We start from the raw sequence: 15,240 nt of genomic DNA on the forward strand, positions 1-15,240 counted from the left end.
CGATCAACATGAAAAGATCAACAATCTTTTAAAGGTCATTGATGATCAATTTATTACATCTGATAAGGCCTTTGCTAGCACCCTTATAATGCATTTTTCATCCTTAAAGCTCTATAGGATAAGAGGAGTGTGTGATCACATCATGTGCATGAGGGATATAATGGCTCAGCTGAAAGCTTTAGAAGTTACCATGTTAGATTTTTTCCTAATACACTACATTTTATGTACTTTGCCTATGCAGTATGTCCCTTTCAAAATCTCTCATAACACACATAAGGATTAATGGTCAATTAATGAGATATTGACTATGTGTGTTCAAGAAAAGGAAATGTTGATAATGGAAGAGGGTGAAAAGGTATATTTGATTGCTCAAGGAAAGAAGAAAGGGGATCAAGCCAAGAATAAGGGCAAGATTTCTACTCATTCAGTTATAAAGAAAGAGTCGAAGTGTTTCTTTTGTAAGAAGAAAGGGCACATGAAAAAAGACTGCTCAAAATTTAAGAGTTGGCTCAACAAGAAAGGTATTCCATTTACTTTTAATTGTTATGAATCTAATGTGATTAATGTTAATCATAACACATGGTGGATTGGTTCTAGTTCTACAATCCATGTTTCTAATATCTTGCAAGGTATGGAAAACCTAAGGAAGCTAGTGGGAAGTGAGTAGTACATCTATTCAGGAGGCAAGATGAGCTCACATGTGGAAGCCATTAGGACATGCAATTAATTTTTAAGCAACGATTTTATTTTGTGTTTAGAAAAAACATTTTACGTTCCAAGTTTTTCTAAGAATTTGATTTCTATATCAAGACTTGCACCATTGGGTTTTTCCTTTAATTTTTCAGATTCTGGTTTTTCTTTGATTAATAAATCTTGAATTATTAGTTCTGGTGCATTATTTGATGGGCTTTACTTTATTGAATTGCAAAATGATGTTGCCTATAATTATATGCATGTTACTGTTGGGTTAAAACTTAAAACGATGTGTTGTGAATGAAGAATCCTCTATGTTGTGGCACCGAATATTATGACACATCTTTATCGAGAGAATTAAGAGTTTGGTAAATGAAAGGGTACTTAGTGCTTTGGATTTTGCTGATTTTGAAACTTTTATAGATTGCATTAAGGGTAAACAAACTAACAAGTCTAATAAGGGTGCAAAGAAGAGCTTAAACCTATTAGAAATCATACACATTGATATTTGTTGTCTAGACATGACTCAAGTGTCTCGAAATACTTTATCACTTTCATAGACGATTATTCATGATATATGTATCTCTGCATACTTCATTCTAAAGATGAAGCTTTAGATGCCTTTAAAGTTTTTAAGGCCAAAATGGAGAAACAATGTGGAAATAAAATTAAGATCTTGATATCCGATAGAGATGGAAAGTACTATGGTAGATGCACGGAGAATGGACAAACATTTGGTCTATTTGCGAAATTTCTTCAAGAACATAGGATTGTTGCTTAGTACACTATGTCTAGTTCTTCATATCAGAATTGTGTGTTAGAAAGAAGAAACCAAACTTTAATGGACATGGTAAAAAGTATGAGGAGTAATAGAAAACTTCCTCAATTCTCGTGAATTGAAGCACTAAAGACGGTTGTGTATGTATTAAATCGAGTACCAACCAAAGTTGTCTTAAAGACACCATTTGAGTTATTCAAAGGTTGAAAATCGAGTTTGCGACATATACGCGTTTGGGGATGTCCATCTGAAGTGAGAATTTATAACCCACAAGAAAAGAAACTAGACCTAAGGACTATCAATGGGTATTTCATTGGATATGCAAAAAGTCCAAAGGGTATATATTCCATTGTCCATCACATAGCATTAGGATTGTGGAATTAAGAAATGCAAAATTTCTTGAGAATAACTTGATTAGTGGGAGTGGTCAATTTTAGGAAATTGCTTCTGAAAAGGATCACTATGAAGCTTAACCCTCTGGCTCAAGTGTTAAATTGATTGTTATTCACACCCCTCAAGTACAAATGAGTGTTACACAACCAGTGATTGAAATTCCACAAACTGTTGAAAATGATCTTGTAGATGAAGTTGCTGTCGAGGAACTACAAGTTCCTTAAGAAGATCGCGAAGTAGCATTAAGAAGGTCTACTAGAGTCAAAAGGTCAACAATTCTTAGTGATTATGTGGTGTATCTGCAAGAATCAGACTACAACATTGGAGTCACTAATGATCCTGAATCGTTTTCACATGTCATGAGTTCTAAGGAATCAAACTTGTGGTACAATGCTATGGAAGATGAAATGAATTTTATGGCATCTAACCAAGTCTAGGATCTCGTTGAGTTGCCTAATGGTGTAAAAGTCATTAGATGTAGATGTGTATTTAAAACAAAGAAAGACTCACAAAAGTTTTCACTAAAGATATTGGATTCAAATCTTATATTGAAAAAAAATATATAATTAGGATAAAAGATTCTACTATAAGTGAATAGTTAATTTTTTTGACAAAAACTAATTAATAGGATGACCATTGAATATTTTGCATTATTTATAACGTAACAAAAAAGTTAATAGATGTTTAATAAGTTTATGATTTTTCATCATTTCATGAGTGTGTGAATATTAAAAACATATTATTAAATAAAAAGCAACTATAATATAATTTAATGGATATATATATATATATATATATATATATATATATATTAAAGTATACATTCAAACATTTATTCATTTTCTTATTTTTTTAAAAACTAGTTTGAAAAATTAAAATAAAAAATTAAAAATAAAAATATATATTAATATGCCGCAAAGTAATTAATGTCTACTTAAATATCTACCTTTATTGTTTTAGAAAATTTTACTATATCTTTAAAATATATTATTTTTAATTATTATTATTGTAAAATAGTTCAATTAAAGTTCATATTAATATAACATTAAGTGGGTAAAAATCACTTGACACAATTTTTTTCAGCTTCACGAATGTCCCAAGTTTGAATCGTTTGTTACAATTGAGAAGTCTAATAAATATTTTGTATTAATAACACGATAAAAATAATTAATAGATGTTTGTCGGTTGTATGACTTTTTAATGAGAGCTTTTTTTATGATCTTCATTTTATTTGTTTATTGTTTTATACTTCAATAAAATAGTACTAGATGACTTTTTACACGTTAAAAAATTATAGACTAAAATACATTGATGTTTTAGTTTATGTTGAATTTAATACTTTATGCTTTCTAAGCTTCATTTTAGTTCCTAACCGTTTCCTAATTGTTTCAAATTAGTCATTGTCGTTAATTGTTAAAAGTGACAAAACATAAACATATACACATGTTTTATATAAAGATCATTCCCGTCCTTAGTTTTTTAAATAGATTAAATTTAATCCCTTATTGTAAACAAAATTTAAAATATGAAGGACCAAATTCAACCTTTCTGGAAAAAACATTAAGGAAGAAAAAGATCCTTTTAAAAAATTATTTTAGTATTCTCAAAGGTAGCAACAAACTTAATTAAAAATGGTAAAGTTAGTCCTACAATGAGGTGATGTTTTGACCACTCAGCAGGGAAGCAAAGCCATCAAAAAAGATGAAAATATGGGCATTATGAGCCTTCTCTAGATTTTTTTTCTACTGTACAAGACGTGCAAGGGGGTTAATCAGATGCTACAATAGTAGTAACACTATGTCAACACAAGGTTACAAATTAACACAAAAGTTTGACCTAAGTTTCTCATCATATATATAATATAGTTTTTTTGTCCTGAAAATCTCAACAATCCTCTACGAAATAATAAAACGATGGTTTTTAAAGTGAAACAGACAGTAGTACAGTATAAATTGATTCAGATATGCAAGGTTGAAAAGTAGTGTTCAAACAGAAGTACTAAACATGTGATATGTAAAAGTCTTCTTTAACCGTGGGACCTGAGAGAAAATACACGTTAAAATTCTCTCAGTATTCAAGGGAGCCAATTGATGGAAGTCCAGAAACAATTTCGTGAGAATCTGCACCAGTGCTATTCAGCCTATGTCCTGAACTTGGACCAAGGGATTCCACGGCTTGTTCTCCCATTTTATGGATATCTTCAGGTGAAAGTATTTTGATATACCATACATTATTGACAAATGATCTACAAAAGGTTATGCAGGAAATCCACACACCAAAAAGAAAAAACAAGTGTCAGCAAAACTTAGCCAAGTAAAATGAACAAGTATAGCATGTCAATATTTATTAGATCACAAGTTGATTTAGTAAGACTCTAATGAAAGTTGAAGTTGAGCTTACTCCCACGGATCGTCTCCAAGGAGAAGAACATCGTTCTCCCTGTCAACGAATACAAGCTGCCAGCCTGATCTAAGAGGGTCTTCTAATTTCCCCTCAATACCAAACATCTGTGCCAACTCCTCCCGCAGCTCATGATAACTGCTGAACCGGGAGATGTCAAGTGAGCGCCCTACTGACCCTGATTTGTAAACCTGTTAAAAGACAAAATTAAACAACGATAATCAAGTAAAAGAAGGGCTGCACTTTGCAAAGACTTAATATTTATCACTCAAACCTTGACGAATGTTCGTGTCTGGTTTTGAGGGTCGACTTGCCCTGCACTTTGCACCAACTCTGATGAATCTTGCACGCAAGGATATAGAGGAGACTGGAATCCAGACTCTCCTATTGGCATTGCTGATGCATCAATTTCAGCTGATGCAGTAGTATAACGAGGAACAGTCGTAGGAAGCAGAAGGCCAGATGAATCAATGTTGACCCCAAATAGAATAGGATTTTGGGAGTCTGGGTTACAATGTGGTGGCACCATTGCAGTATCTTTTCCAGAATACTGCACATGTTGCATTGAGTTGCCAAAAGCATTAATCTGCAATGGTGTGAACTTTGGGGCCCATGATTGTTGAGGTAACTGTTCAGTCAACATGGACTGACTACTTCTGGATAAATTCAAGAGATTGCCACTCCCTTCGGGACAAAGTGAACCAAGCATGTTTTGTCCTGGCGAAACTGAAGCAGGGAACTTCATGCTTGAATCTAAGAAATCCGGTTTTGAATATGACGGTGAAGGTAAACCAGAGTGTTGCCTCTGATGGAGCTGATCACTTTGAAGTAAAACCGTATCTTGATAAGTGTGCTGCTGCTGCTGTGTTTGGTCTTCTCGATTGTTGTGTGATTTCTGGAGGTGCTGAGACAAGTTCTCTGCCAACACTTGGGCTTGTGGCTGTAGGATATTATTAGAAGATACAGATTGCTGAACTGCTTGCGGTTGCTGAAGCTGCAAAGGAAGATTGGGGTTTCCTGATTGTTGAAGATAATTGAAAGGCTGTTGAAAATTCATCATTTGTTGTCTCATTAAATCTCCACTCCCTAAGTTCTGCAAACCAGATGCAAACATGGCTTGGTATTGCTGATTATGATCATTTCCAAGTAATGTTGGATCCATTCTCTGCTGCATCCATGGCAACAAACCAGAACCTTGAAAATTCAGGGAATTGAGAGCTTGGTCTCCAGGTCCACCCCTTAGCCACATAAGCCCATTAGTTGCTTCATCTCTGCCATCTGTAACAAGATCATTTGTAAAGAAAGGAGACAAAAGTGCCCTCAAAACCACCATGGCAACTTATTATAAGGAGGGAGTAGGAGACACTAGGGAAAATAAATGTAGATGAACACAAGAAAAACAAATCCCTATTATTTTGTACATGAGAAATGGATGAAATAGGAATCATGAGTAGTAGAAATCTTATGTGGCTAACTAGATTTACATTTATAAGCCTTTACTATCCAATTTTAATAATTTCATAAAAACTAAATGCCCTTGCCAAAGGACCCTGTTTAAAGAGTATTGCATATACCTTATTAAATGCTTACAATTACTTTAAAAAATGTAATAGATGATTTTTGTGTTTTCAATATAATAAATATGTTATTTTCTGATAAAACCTTCTTTACTTCTGTTTCCTTAACCATTGTCCCTATGTTAGCATTTGCCTAAAATTAATTACATTATTGGATTGTGAGAGATAAAATTGGGGGGAGGGAGAAATGTGAACAAAAATATAATTGCAAAATGTTCTCGAACTATGCCTTCACTTTAAATTTTAAAAATAATAAATTCTTCTTTCATGGGTTTCATCATCCAATCAAAGCATTAGAGTTGTCACAATATTGATTCTATGATGTATGTCACATATAGAAGGAAGATAAGTAGTGAAAAAAATGGTAAGAGACAGGCATGTACCATGAAAAGAAGAGGTGCCAGGATGCCATGGCCGTTTCAATCTGAGGGGAAATAGAGATGGATACATTGGAAATGTTGTTAAAGGCTCAATTTCCCATAATGATACCCGAGGCTGTCTCTCTCCTGCTGTCGATTCATCCCAACCAACCTATCCATAACAGATGCAAAAACAAGGTAAAGACAAGAAAAAACTCTAACAGATGCCAGGTTAAGAGCTGCTTTTAATAATAAATATGTGGCAAAAATCAAAATGCTGCAGCACATTGTAGGGGTGAGAGCTTTTTTTGGCATGGGAACCAAGCTGATATAGGCTGATATCAAATTAGAAATTATAAATATGATAAGGTCTCCTGTATTACATGTTACATCAACAAAAATTAACTAGTTGATCAAGAAGGCAAAGTAAGACCACAGAAAAGTAGGTAGCACTCCAGACATGTAGCAACAAACTATATGGCTAATGAAGCAAGAGGAATACAAATTAGTCTAGAAAAGGTTATTTATAAAACATGGTTACAACTGAGAAGATCTTCCTCCTTATGCACAATCCACAAAACAGGTATGTAATAGCAAGGAAAAAATAAAAGGCAGCCACGTACATTAGACTGTCACGCATGTTTTTTATAGATTTATAGCCATTAGGGAGTGTTAAATGCATGCATTTTTACCATGCTCAGAAAGCTAGAGAGGTTATTTCACAACTAGACCCCATGCTCACATGACAGCAACCTTACCGTTGTACTAAGGTTCACCCTCTTAATAGTCCTATGTAAGTATGTTTATGATTGGAAAGGACCATTTTCATATAAACTGCTATCCAATCACATGTATTAGATTGTGATGAGTTTACCTTAACAGACCGCCAATGAGAATTCGGCCAACGAACAGGATCAAGGTCACTTATGCCAGTTATTGTACCCATGTACCTGCAAAACAAAGGTGACTTGTGCATAAGTAAAGGAAAAATAGTATGGCACCACACTCAGAATAATATTTTGCCCTCAATTTCCACTGCTAGATTGAAACCTTAAAAACTGTGTTGGGGGAGGGGGGAAGGGGCACATTACAATAAAAGCATCTAAGCAGAGGCAAAAGTACACCAGACAACCACAGAATAGCACTTAGCAGTTGGTTCCATTGCCATCAGATTGCAGCTGCTAACTGTTTTCTTTTAAACCCCAAAATTCAAAGCTGTTTAAAAAATCTAAACAACTGACTATTTTCAAATCACTCTGGAGCCTTATAGATCTATTTTATAACCATAAATCCAGTTATCAGTAAACTTGCCTCCTTACACATTAGATGCAGATGCCATATCAACCTAGTCATAGGTAAGCTATTTTAATAGGCTCATCTGTCATACACATTTATAACTATGCTTACCCCTTGCAAAATACAATTATCTGATCTAAGAGTTTCAAGAAAAATGTCCACAATTTTTAGGCAAAAAAAACATATCTTTAAGAAAAAAAAATTATGGTTACAAGTACCTGCGGACACTTGATTCTTCAGTCTCAAAAAGCATCCTGAAACGCATACCAACAGAAACGCGTGTATGGTACACAGCTTTGATATATTTTGAAAGCGGAATGACAAACTCAGATGGACTAGCCCTGCCCGTGATGTAGGTGTTAAAACAAGCATTATAATTTCTAATAAATAAGTATCAATTCAGAAATGGAAATGTAGATAATAAATACAACCTTGGGTTATAGAACACTGTAAAGCAGCTATTAGTTGCTGCGGCATGAGCAGCAGCTGCAAGAAGCCCAATGTGCATACTATCACTAGATAGAACTGACGATGGCATGACAGTTTGTGGTCGATTGGCACGACGTATTCCCAAAAGAAGCTGATTCTTTTCATTCCTAAAAATGATGTAAAAACAATAAACAAGCAGTTTGCAGCATCCAAGAGGAAGAAGAGGTAGCATAGAAGATAAAACAAAAATAAACACCATATGAAAAGCACAGAATCTCCAGCCACTAGTCTTTTGGCACTAACAAATACACTCCAGCCTGTTGTAAGAAGGTGTCGTTTTGGCTGTCCTGAAATGATAAACAAGCAATAGACCTATCATATTGTGCAGAAGATACAAATAGACTAACAATATTTAGCCAAATATAAGTGTGTAATGGAACTTAGCTTATTTTTTTAATTCAAAACAGCTTATACTTGGTCTAAGAGAACTTTTGATAAGAAAAAGGGTTTACCCAGAAATAATAATAATAATACTAATACTAATAATAATAATAAATGATATAAGTAGTATGATTAACAATGATTCTTGCACACAAACTCTAGCTTATAAAAGATGCACCAACTGTTTGATTTGTTTCTGTTTTAATGGAAACACTGCCTTTGAACCCAGAAAAACTAACTATAGTGAATTAAAACAAATGTAGGAAACCAAAAAGAAAGTCAGTAGTTATTACATCAGACAGATTCATCTATGTTTCTAAAGCATAACAAATCACAAGCTACCAAATATTGTCTGAGCATTGATTGAAATATGTTACCCTAACAAAGTAAAAATAATCTACATACATCACTGGCAATGAGGCACAGTGGAAGACTAAAGAACTCATTTTTTGGAACTTCCTTTGAAGAAGCTGATGCTCATTGTCAAAAGGTAATGCACTAACATTGTGGACCATTGGGCGGCAAAAGTTACATTTGATTTCAAACTTGCTAACTCACTTTTGGACTCAAAAGTTAAAGCAAGTTTACATGAGTTTAAAGAGTTTATCCAAGTTTGACAGCAAATTAAATCGTTCTCTCTACCTAGAACCCAAAACTCACAAGAATCTACTAGTGAACTCAAGAGTTAGACAACCTTGCATACCAATTCTTCAAACTTACCTAAAGATCTTGTCACGTGAGAGCATGATCTAGACAATAAATGAATTGCTACATCAGTTTTTCAGTAACCAGGGTTTCTTTGAGAGGGATTAAGAGTTAAGTCCCAAACAGAAGAAAAAGTTAATTTTCCACCAAAGGTGTCTGTTGATTCAAGTGCATCACCTTCTTCCCCAATTGTTTACAAGATCATTAATAGATAGCTAGATATTTTTCGAATAGTAAATTTTAGTTTCAAAAGTTTTCATTGGAGTGTATTAATAGGTCAGTCAAAAGATTCCTAGAGCATCTATCGTATTAAGGATCCCTACAAGTATGTAAAAAGGAATATTTAAAAGCTTTAAAAATAATGGGAATATACTAAAAGTATGTAAAATATTGCTTTCTTGATTTTCTGAAGTGACTGATGTTTTGAGTCGAACTAAAACTCCTAAAGTGATGGATAATATGATAAGGATGGATTAATTAAAAAGAAACATAAGGAGACAGGGCAAAGAACCATCATACCACAAAATTTAGCTAACCTAATGCAGTAATGCCATAAATACATTTCATTCCTGTTCACCACTACTTTAGCATACAGCAAAGATTTCATTTTTTGTACAATGATAAAATTTTTTTTGTAAAGCGAAGTACCAAGGGAGGGTCTACATATGGTGGAAGTATAAAATAGCAAGTCATTTGATTTACACTCAATAGAGCAAATAATCCTATTATAATCCTTTTTAACTTAGTGGAACTCACCCTATAAAATGACAAGATAATAAGAATGGAATCAACAAAAAAATAAAAACTTACCTCGAAAAATATGTCGAAACTTCCACTCAACGTCATGGAGATCCCTAGCAATTAGTTCTTGCGCAGGTGGTTGCTGTGAGAAATCCTGTCCAGCCCAAACATAAGAGAAATGCATCTAAGTCTATCATTCTAACCAGAATCGAAACACAATGGGAAACTATGAACACTACCAATGGAGGGAAAACTTTCTCAGCAGCACGACGAGGAACAGAGAACCCTCCATGTGTGCTGGTGTCACTTGCCGTTAACGTCTTGCAAAAATAATTTGAGGGCTGCTTACTTGGAACGCCCAACTCCATGGGAAGAAATGTATCCTTCTGCTCTTGCTACACACACAATTACAAACAGCACAATTTTCAACTCCTTAAACAAGAAATGAGCCTATCACGGATAAACAAGCTGTCTAAAGAGCAACAAGATACCGGAGTCAATGGCTGCAACGTCATTTGAGCATACACTTCATCTGTTTCAACATCTGCCTGAAAATCAAGACAGCCTCTAGTTGACTGAATCTACTCTAGTGGGAGGTAGAACTAATTCAACTATCAAAGCAAGCAACATGGAAGGTATAATACCCACATGCATTGTAACATTGTGAAGTTGGCAAACCAACTGTGGCGGCAAACTCGGGTAATTGGGTATGTGACCATCAACTTCTCTGTTGGTTGTGGCAGCAACCTAAAACCAATTGTTAAGCACATGATCAGTCCAATCTCCATTCAACAAAATCCACCACAATTAGATTGAATTGCTTCCATTCGAAATTAGCAAGAAAAGTTATGCATCCTCCATTGCATGCAAAGTAGACAAAAATTGAAACGACCAGGAGTAGAGTAGAGTAGAGTAGGGACTAGAGTAAAAAAGCACCTGCTCGCTATGACCCTGAGGGAAATAAACCACACGAGTCCCTGCAGTTGGTAGGGACACCAAGGGACCCGCGCATGCATGCCATAGCTCAGAATTCAAACACTTCTTCTCCCCTCCTACCATCATTCCAAACATCAAATTATCTCCCAAAAAAAATCAAAAATCAAAAGGAACAAAAAAAAAAAAAGGAAAGAACACTCACAAGTCACAAGCCAATGTTGAAGCAAACACAAAAGGGTTTTTGAAAGGGAAATACTACATATTACTACACAATATGTTAATTCTAATACTAATACTAATTATTTACATTTGAAGTCCACTCTAACCAAGAGCTCAGAATAGGGTGCTAAATGATTTTATTTTTTCCAAAATTAAAAAGGAAAAAAAAATAGAGTGAATGGATTACCTTCATGTCCCTGCTGACCCAACCCTGATGTTGAAAGCTTCATATCAAGCTTTCCCCTTTTTCCTCCTTTTGAAGACACAGTATTCAGCAATCACAAACACACATGGAACCCTAGCTCAGAGCCACCATCCTCAATTTCCCCAAACCCATTATTATTATTATTGTAATTATCATTATTGCATTCCCCCATGTTCCACTCCTCCCACTTGCCAATGCACTCCATGCCCACACACACACACAACAAAAAAAAAAACCCAACTTCCCAAAAATCAAACCCACCCCAAAACCCCTTCAAAGGGATCCATGAAGCACCACATGCTCTCTACAAACCTCAGAACCCCACCAAAACAAAGAAAGTAAGAAAACCCAGAAAAGGAAAACATCAAGCAAACCCAAAAACCACAAGTGGAACCCAATTGGAACAAAACAACAGCTTCAAGGGTAGCACGTTCTCCGAGATCGCCATGAAGGAAACTGAACAAAACGAAGAAGAAGAAATATCAAAAAATATGAACGAAGGAGCCACAAACAAGTGAAAGTGTGTAAGGAAGTAAAGGCCCTCTTTTGTGGCCTATCGCTTTCGGATTGAGACCCAAGTGAGGATTTTTGGGTTTGAAAGGCACAGTAAAGAAAGAGAGAGAGAGAGAGAGAGAGAGAGAGAGAGAGAGAAGCGCGTAAACGAAGAGTCTTTGCCATATATAAGGAGGTCCCGACCAAGCTGGACATGGTTGCAGAGGAGGAGAGAGAAAGTGAGAGGGGAGAGAGAGAGTGTTTCGACAAAGAGAATCGGAACCGTTCGATCTTCCGTACAATTGAATCCTGGCCGTTGGTTCCAACCTGATATGACAGCATGCATGTGCCACCATCCTTCAGTGGTCGTTGTCAGAGTACGGAGTATAGAGAAGGAAAATATATTGCCATAAATATAATAATAGTGATAATAGCAATAAATTGTTTTTTTTTCTATTATTATTATTATTATTATGGTTTAGGGTAAAATAATGGGTCCTTTTAATAAATATTTTGGGGTATTGCTTAATAAATTTAAAAAATATATTTATTGTAAAAATTATAGAATAATATAAAAAAATATACATAATATAATTCTGTGTATTTTAATAAAAAAATATTTTAATTTTTTAACCAATAAATGAAAGAGAGGGTGGTGAGAGAATGAGAAAGAGAAAGCATGCTACGCAAATGGATGGGCAGAAGAGAAGAAACTGTGTGTGAGGCGTAATAAGTAGCAAGAAAAAGTTAAAAGCAAAGAGATAGATAGATAGATAGTCATTGATGATGGTTGTGTATTCCTACTCTTTCTTTTTCTTCTTACTTTCTCTCTCTCCTCCCATTTCCATCCATATCAGATAGCAATGAATAATAAGGAGTTCAATTCAATGAAATCTGAAATTCCTTTTGTAATAATATTGCATTAACTATGTACTACTACTCTACCAAAAGATGGTTTATTTAAATATTTCTTATTTCTTAAAATTTAATTAAAGCCTTGAGTTACTACTATTATCATTAGTTATTAACACCATAGATCTTATTATGCCAGTGTGGAGTGAGAAGTAGTGACCCAAAACTAAAGTGAAGGTAGAAGAAGATATGAAAGAGAAAGAGACTCAAAATTGTCTCACAATTATTAACTATTTAATTATTGATGTGGTGTGTTAGTGTGAGTCAGTCTCTCAACATGGTAAATGATTTTCTGTTTTCTAAATTGACTGGGATTTTTGGAGGAGATTCAAAAATAAAATGGTAATGGTGTGGCGGTAGAGAGGTCGTCCAATATTTCTGTTTCTGTCTCCATTTTTTGTTTTGCTGTATTTTTTTAATACTCTTTTCTTGTGTAATTTTGTCTTCATTTTATTTCTTAATACCCATTTTTCAATTTCTTGTGGATTTTAATATAGTTTCTCAAATAGTAAAGATATATAACAAAAATCCTTAAATTTAAAATCTTTAAAGACCATTTCCTATGGAAAATTTAGCAACACTTTTAAGTTGAAGTATTGTGTGTTTGGATTGCAGGTGGCAAAATCCAAACCTTCGTTTTGAGAAATAACATCACTCATGCTTCTCCAATGAAGCAGTCTTAGACTTCAAATTGTCACAAGTACATAGAAGAAACAAACACGCATGTGATAGTGTTTATTTAAGATCCCGGTTCGAGACTGCAACAATTGACTTTTATATAAGTCATTAGTTCTTATGATAAAAAATAAAACATCTTGTAATATGTTTATAGACTTGTTTTAGATTCTTAAGTGTTTCTTTATTAAAATAAAAGTTGTTAAAAACAATTAAATCTAATGTGATATATATAACAAAGCCTCCTAAAAATAAGTTAAGAGTATATTCTCCTTAGGTGCACCATTTGAAATGTTCTAAATGGGATAGTCTCTACAAAGATTATAATATGACAATATTTTAAAGAGAATTTTATAAGATATTAATGTATGTTACTTGGATATGTATATATTTATCAATTAATAGTATATGAAAAATATGTTGTTTTCCTTAAAGAATATTACTAGTCATTTTTCTTTTCTTGTGGGTTAAATTACTTTTTTTCTTAATTTATTTATAGTTTCAATTTAGTTCTTTTATTTTTAAAAGTTTCAATTAGTTTTTCGTATTTTTAAAATAGATTTCATTTATTTCCCTTATTTTTTTAAGTTTCAATTAGTTTTTTTTAAAATATGTTCAATTTAATCCCATTTTAAATAAAATTTAGACTCACTGTTTTTAAATGTTCGAAGCTAACATAAGAAAAATAGAATCAAAATAAATATTTTAAAAAATAAAGAGATCAAATTAAATCTTTTAAAATAAAAGAATCAAATTGAAGTTACTAAATAAATTAAGAGAAAAAAATATAATTAATATTTCTTATGCGAGCGAACTACTTCTTTCAATTATAATAAAAAAAAAAGTAGCATAGTTCTTTTTTTTTGTGTGTGTGAATAGTAGCATACCATGCAAGGCATGAGATTTCTTGGTAATTATTTTTAAAAAATAATAGAGGGAAATAACAGTACTTGCACTACTGAGAAAACTTTTTTTGCGCGTAAATTAATTTTTAACTTTAATTTTTGCTATTTCTTCTTCAACATTAGTTAAAAAAAAGGCTAAAATATACTTTAATTCTTTATGTTTTCAAATTATATATCATTTGATCTCATATATATTTAAAGTGAATAAAAAAGATACTTCTCATTATTTATTTTGAAACATAATTTTAAACTTTTTTTTTAAACTTATTCAAAACATAGACTAGGAATGGATCTAGAGGCCGGACAAATCCCCTTCCTTGAAACTTCTTGTGTATATATATACATATATATTTTTAAGTTAGTGTAAAATTGTATAAACTAAGTGTGTTATATAGTTTATTATAATAATGATTAAGGTTAACTTGTATGAAATTGTGTAAACCTAGTTGTGTTTATTCTTATTACTGCAATGATTAAGATTATAGGTAGTATAAAATTTGTAAACTAGTTGTGTTTTTGTCATTATTAAGATATAAAGGTAAATTGTTATTATCATTTAAAATAAATATTAGTTTCAATTTTATGTATAAAAAAGTAAATATCTATTAGAACTTAGACATTTAAAGAATTTTGAATTACAAAGGAAGAAAAAAATTCACACCCTTAATAGATTTCTAGATTCACCCATGCGTGAAATTTATCGACGCATTAAATTCCTGTACATAAAAATTATAAAACTCAGTTGATGTTGAGAAAAAAGGACATAAACATAATTGAAATTGTGTGGAAAATAAATCCAACAATAAATAATAAATAAAAAAATTAATATCCTATTCTCTTTTATTTGCTCATGATACTCATTTCTCATACTTAAAAATAATACTCATTTCTCACGTGATTTTTATCATGATAAATTTATACAACTATATGATAGTTTTTTTATTTAATTTTTTTAAAAATAATCAATTATTCAATAGTAAAATTACAAAAAGAATAAGAAATTATTTTTTATACTGATTTTGTATTAAATCTATCAATTGTTAAAAATAATATATCATTTAGAGCGATCGCTTATAGACGGAAG

The 15,240-nt window shown here is 32.8% G+C and overlaps 1 protein-coding gene across 1 annotated transcript; it reads right to left on the bottom strand.

The window, feature by feature from the left end:
- Nucleotides 1–3,694: 3,694 nt before the first annotated feature.
- On the bottom strand, nt 3,695–11,918 carry ARF8B (auxin response factor 8b). The gene is made up of 14 exons (XM_006596428.4): nt 11,155–11,918; nt 10,749–10,864; nt 10,461–10,559; nt 10,304–10,360; nt 10,052–10,207; nt 9,882–9,966; nt 8,182–8,272; nt 7,928–8,092; nt 7,715–7,837; nt 7,075–7,150; nt 6,225–6,372; nt 4,539–5,542; nt 4,265–4,455; nt 3,695–4,109 (listed from the first exon to the last, which is right to left on the bottom strand). The coding sequence occupies exons 1-14, from the start codon at nt 11,195–11,197 to the stop codon at nt 3,932–3,934; spliced, it is 2,532 nt and encodes an 843-aa protein (XP_006596491.1). The 5' UTR covers nt 11,198–11,918; the 3' UTR covers nt 3,695–3,931.
- Nucleotides 11,919–15,240: the final 3,322 nt, after the last annotated feature.

Source organism: Glycine max, chromosome 14, assembly GCF_000004515.6.
Source record: "Glycine max cultivar Williams 82 chromosome 14, Glycine_max_v4.0, whole genome shotgun sequence".
Classification (NCBI taxonomy): domain Eukaryota; kingdom Viridiplantae; phylum Streptophyta; class Magnoliopsida; order Fabales; family Fabaceae; genus Glycine; species Glycine max.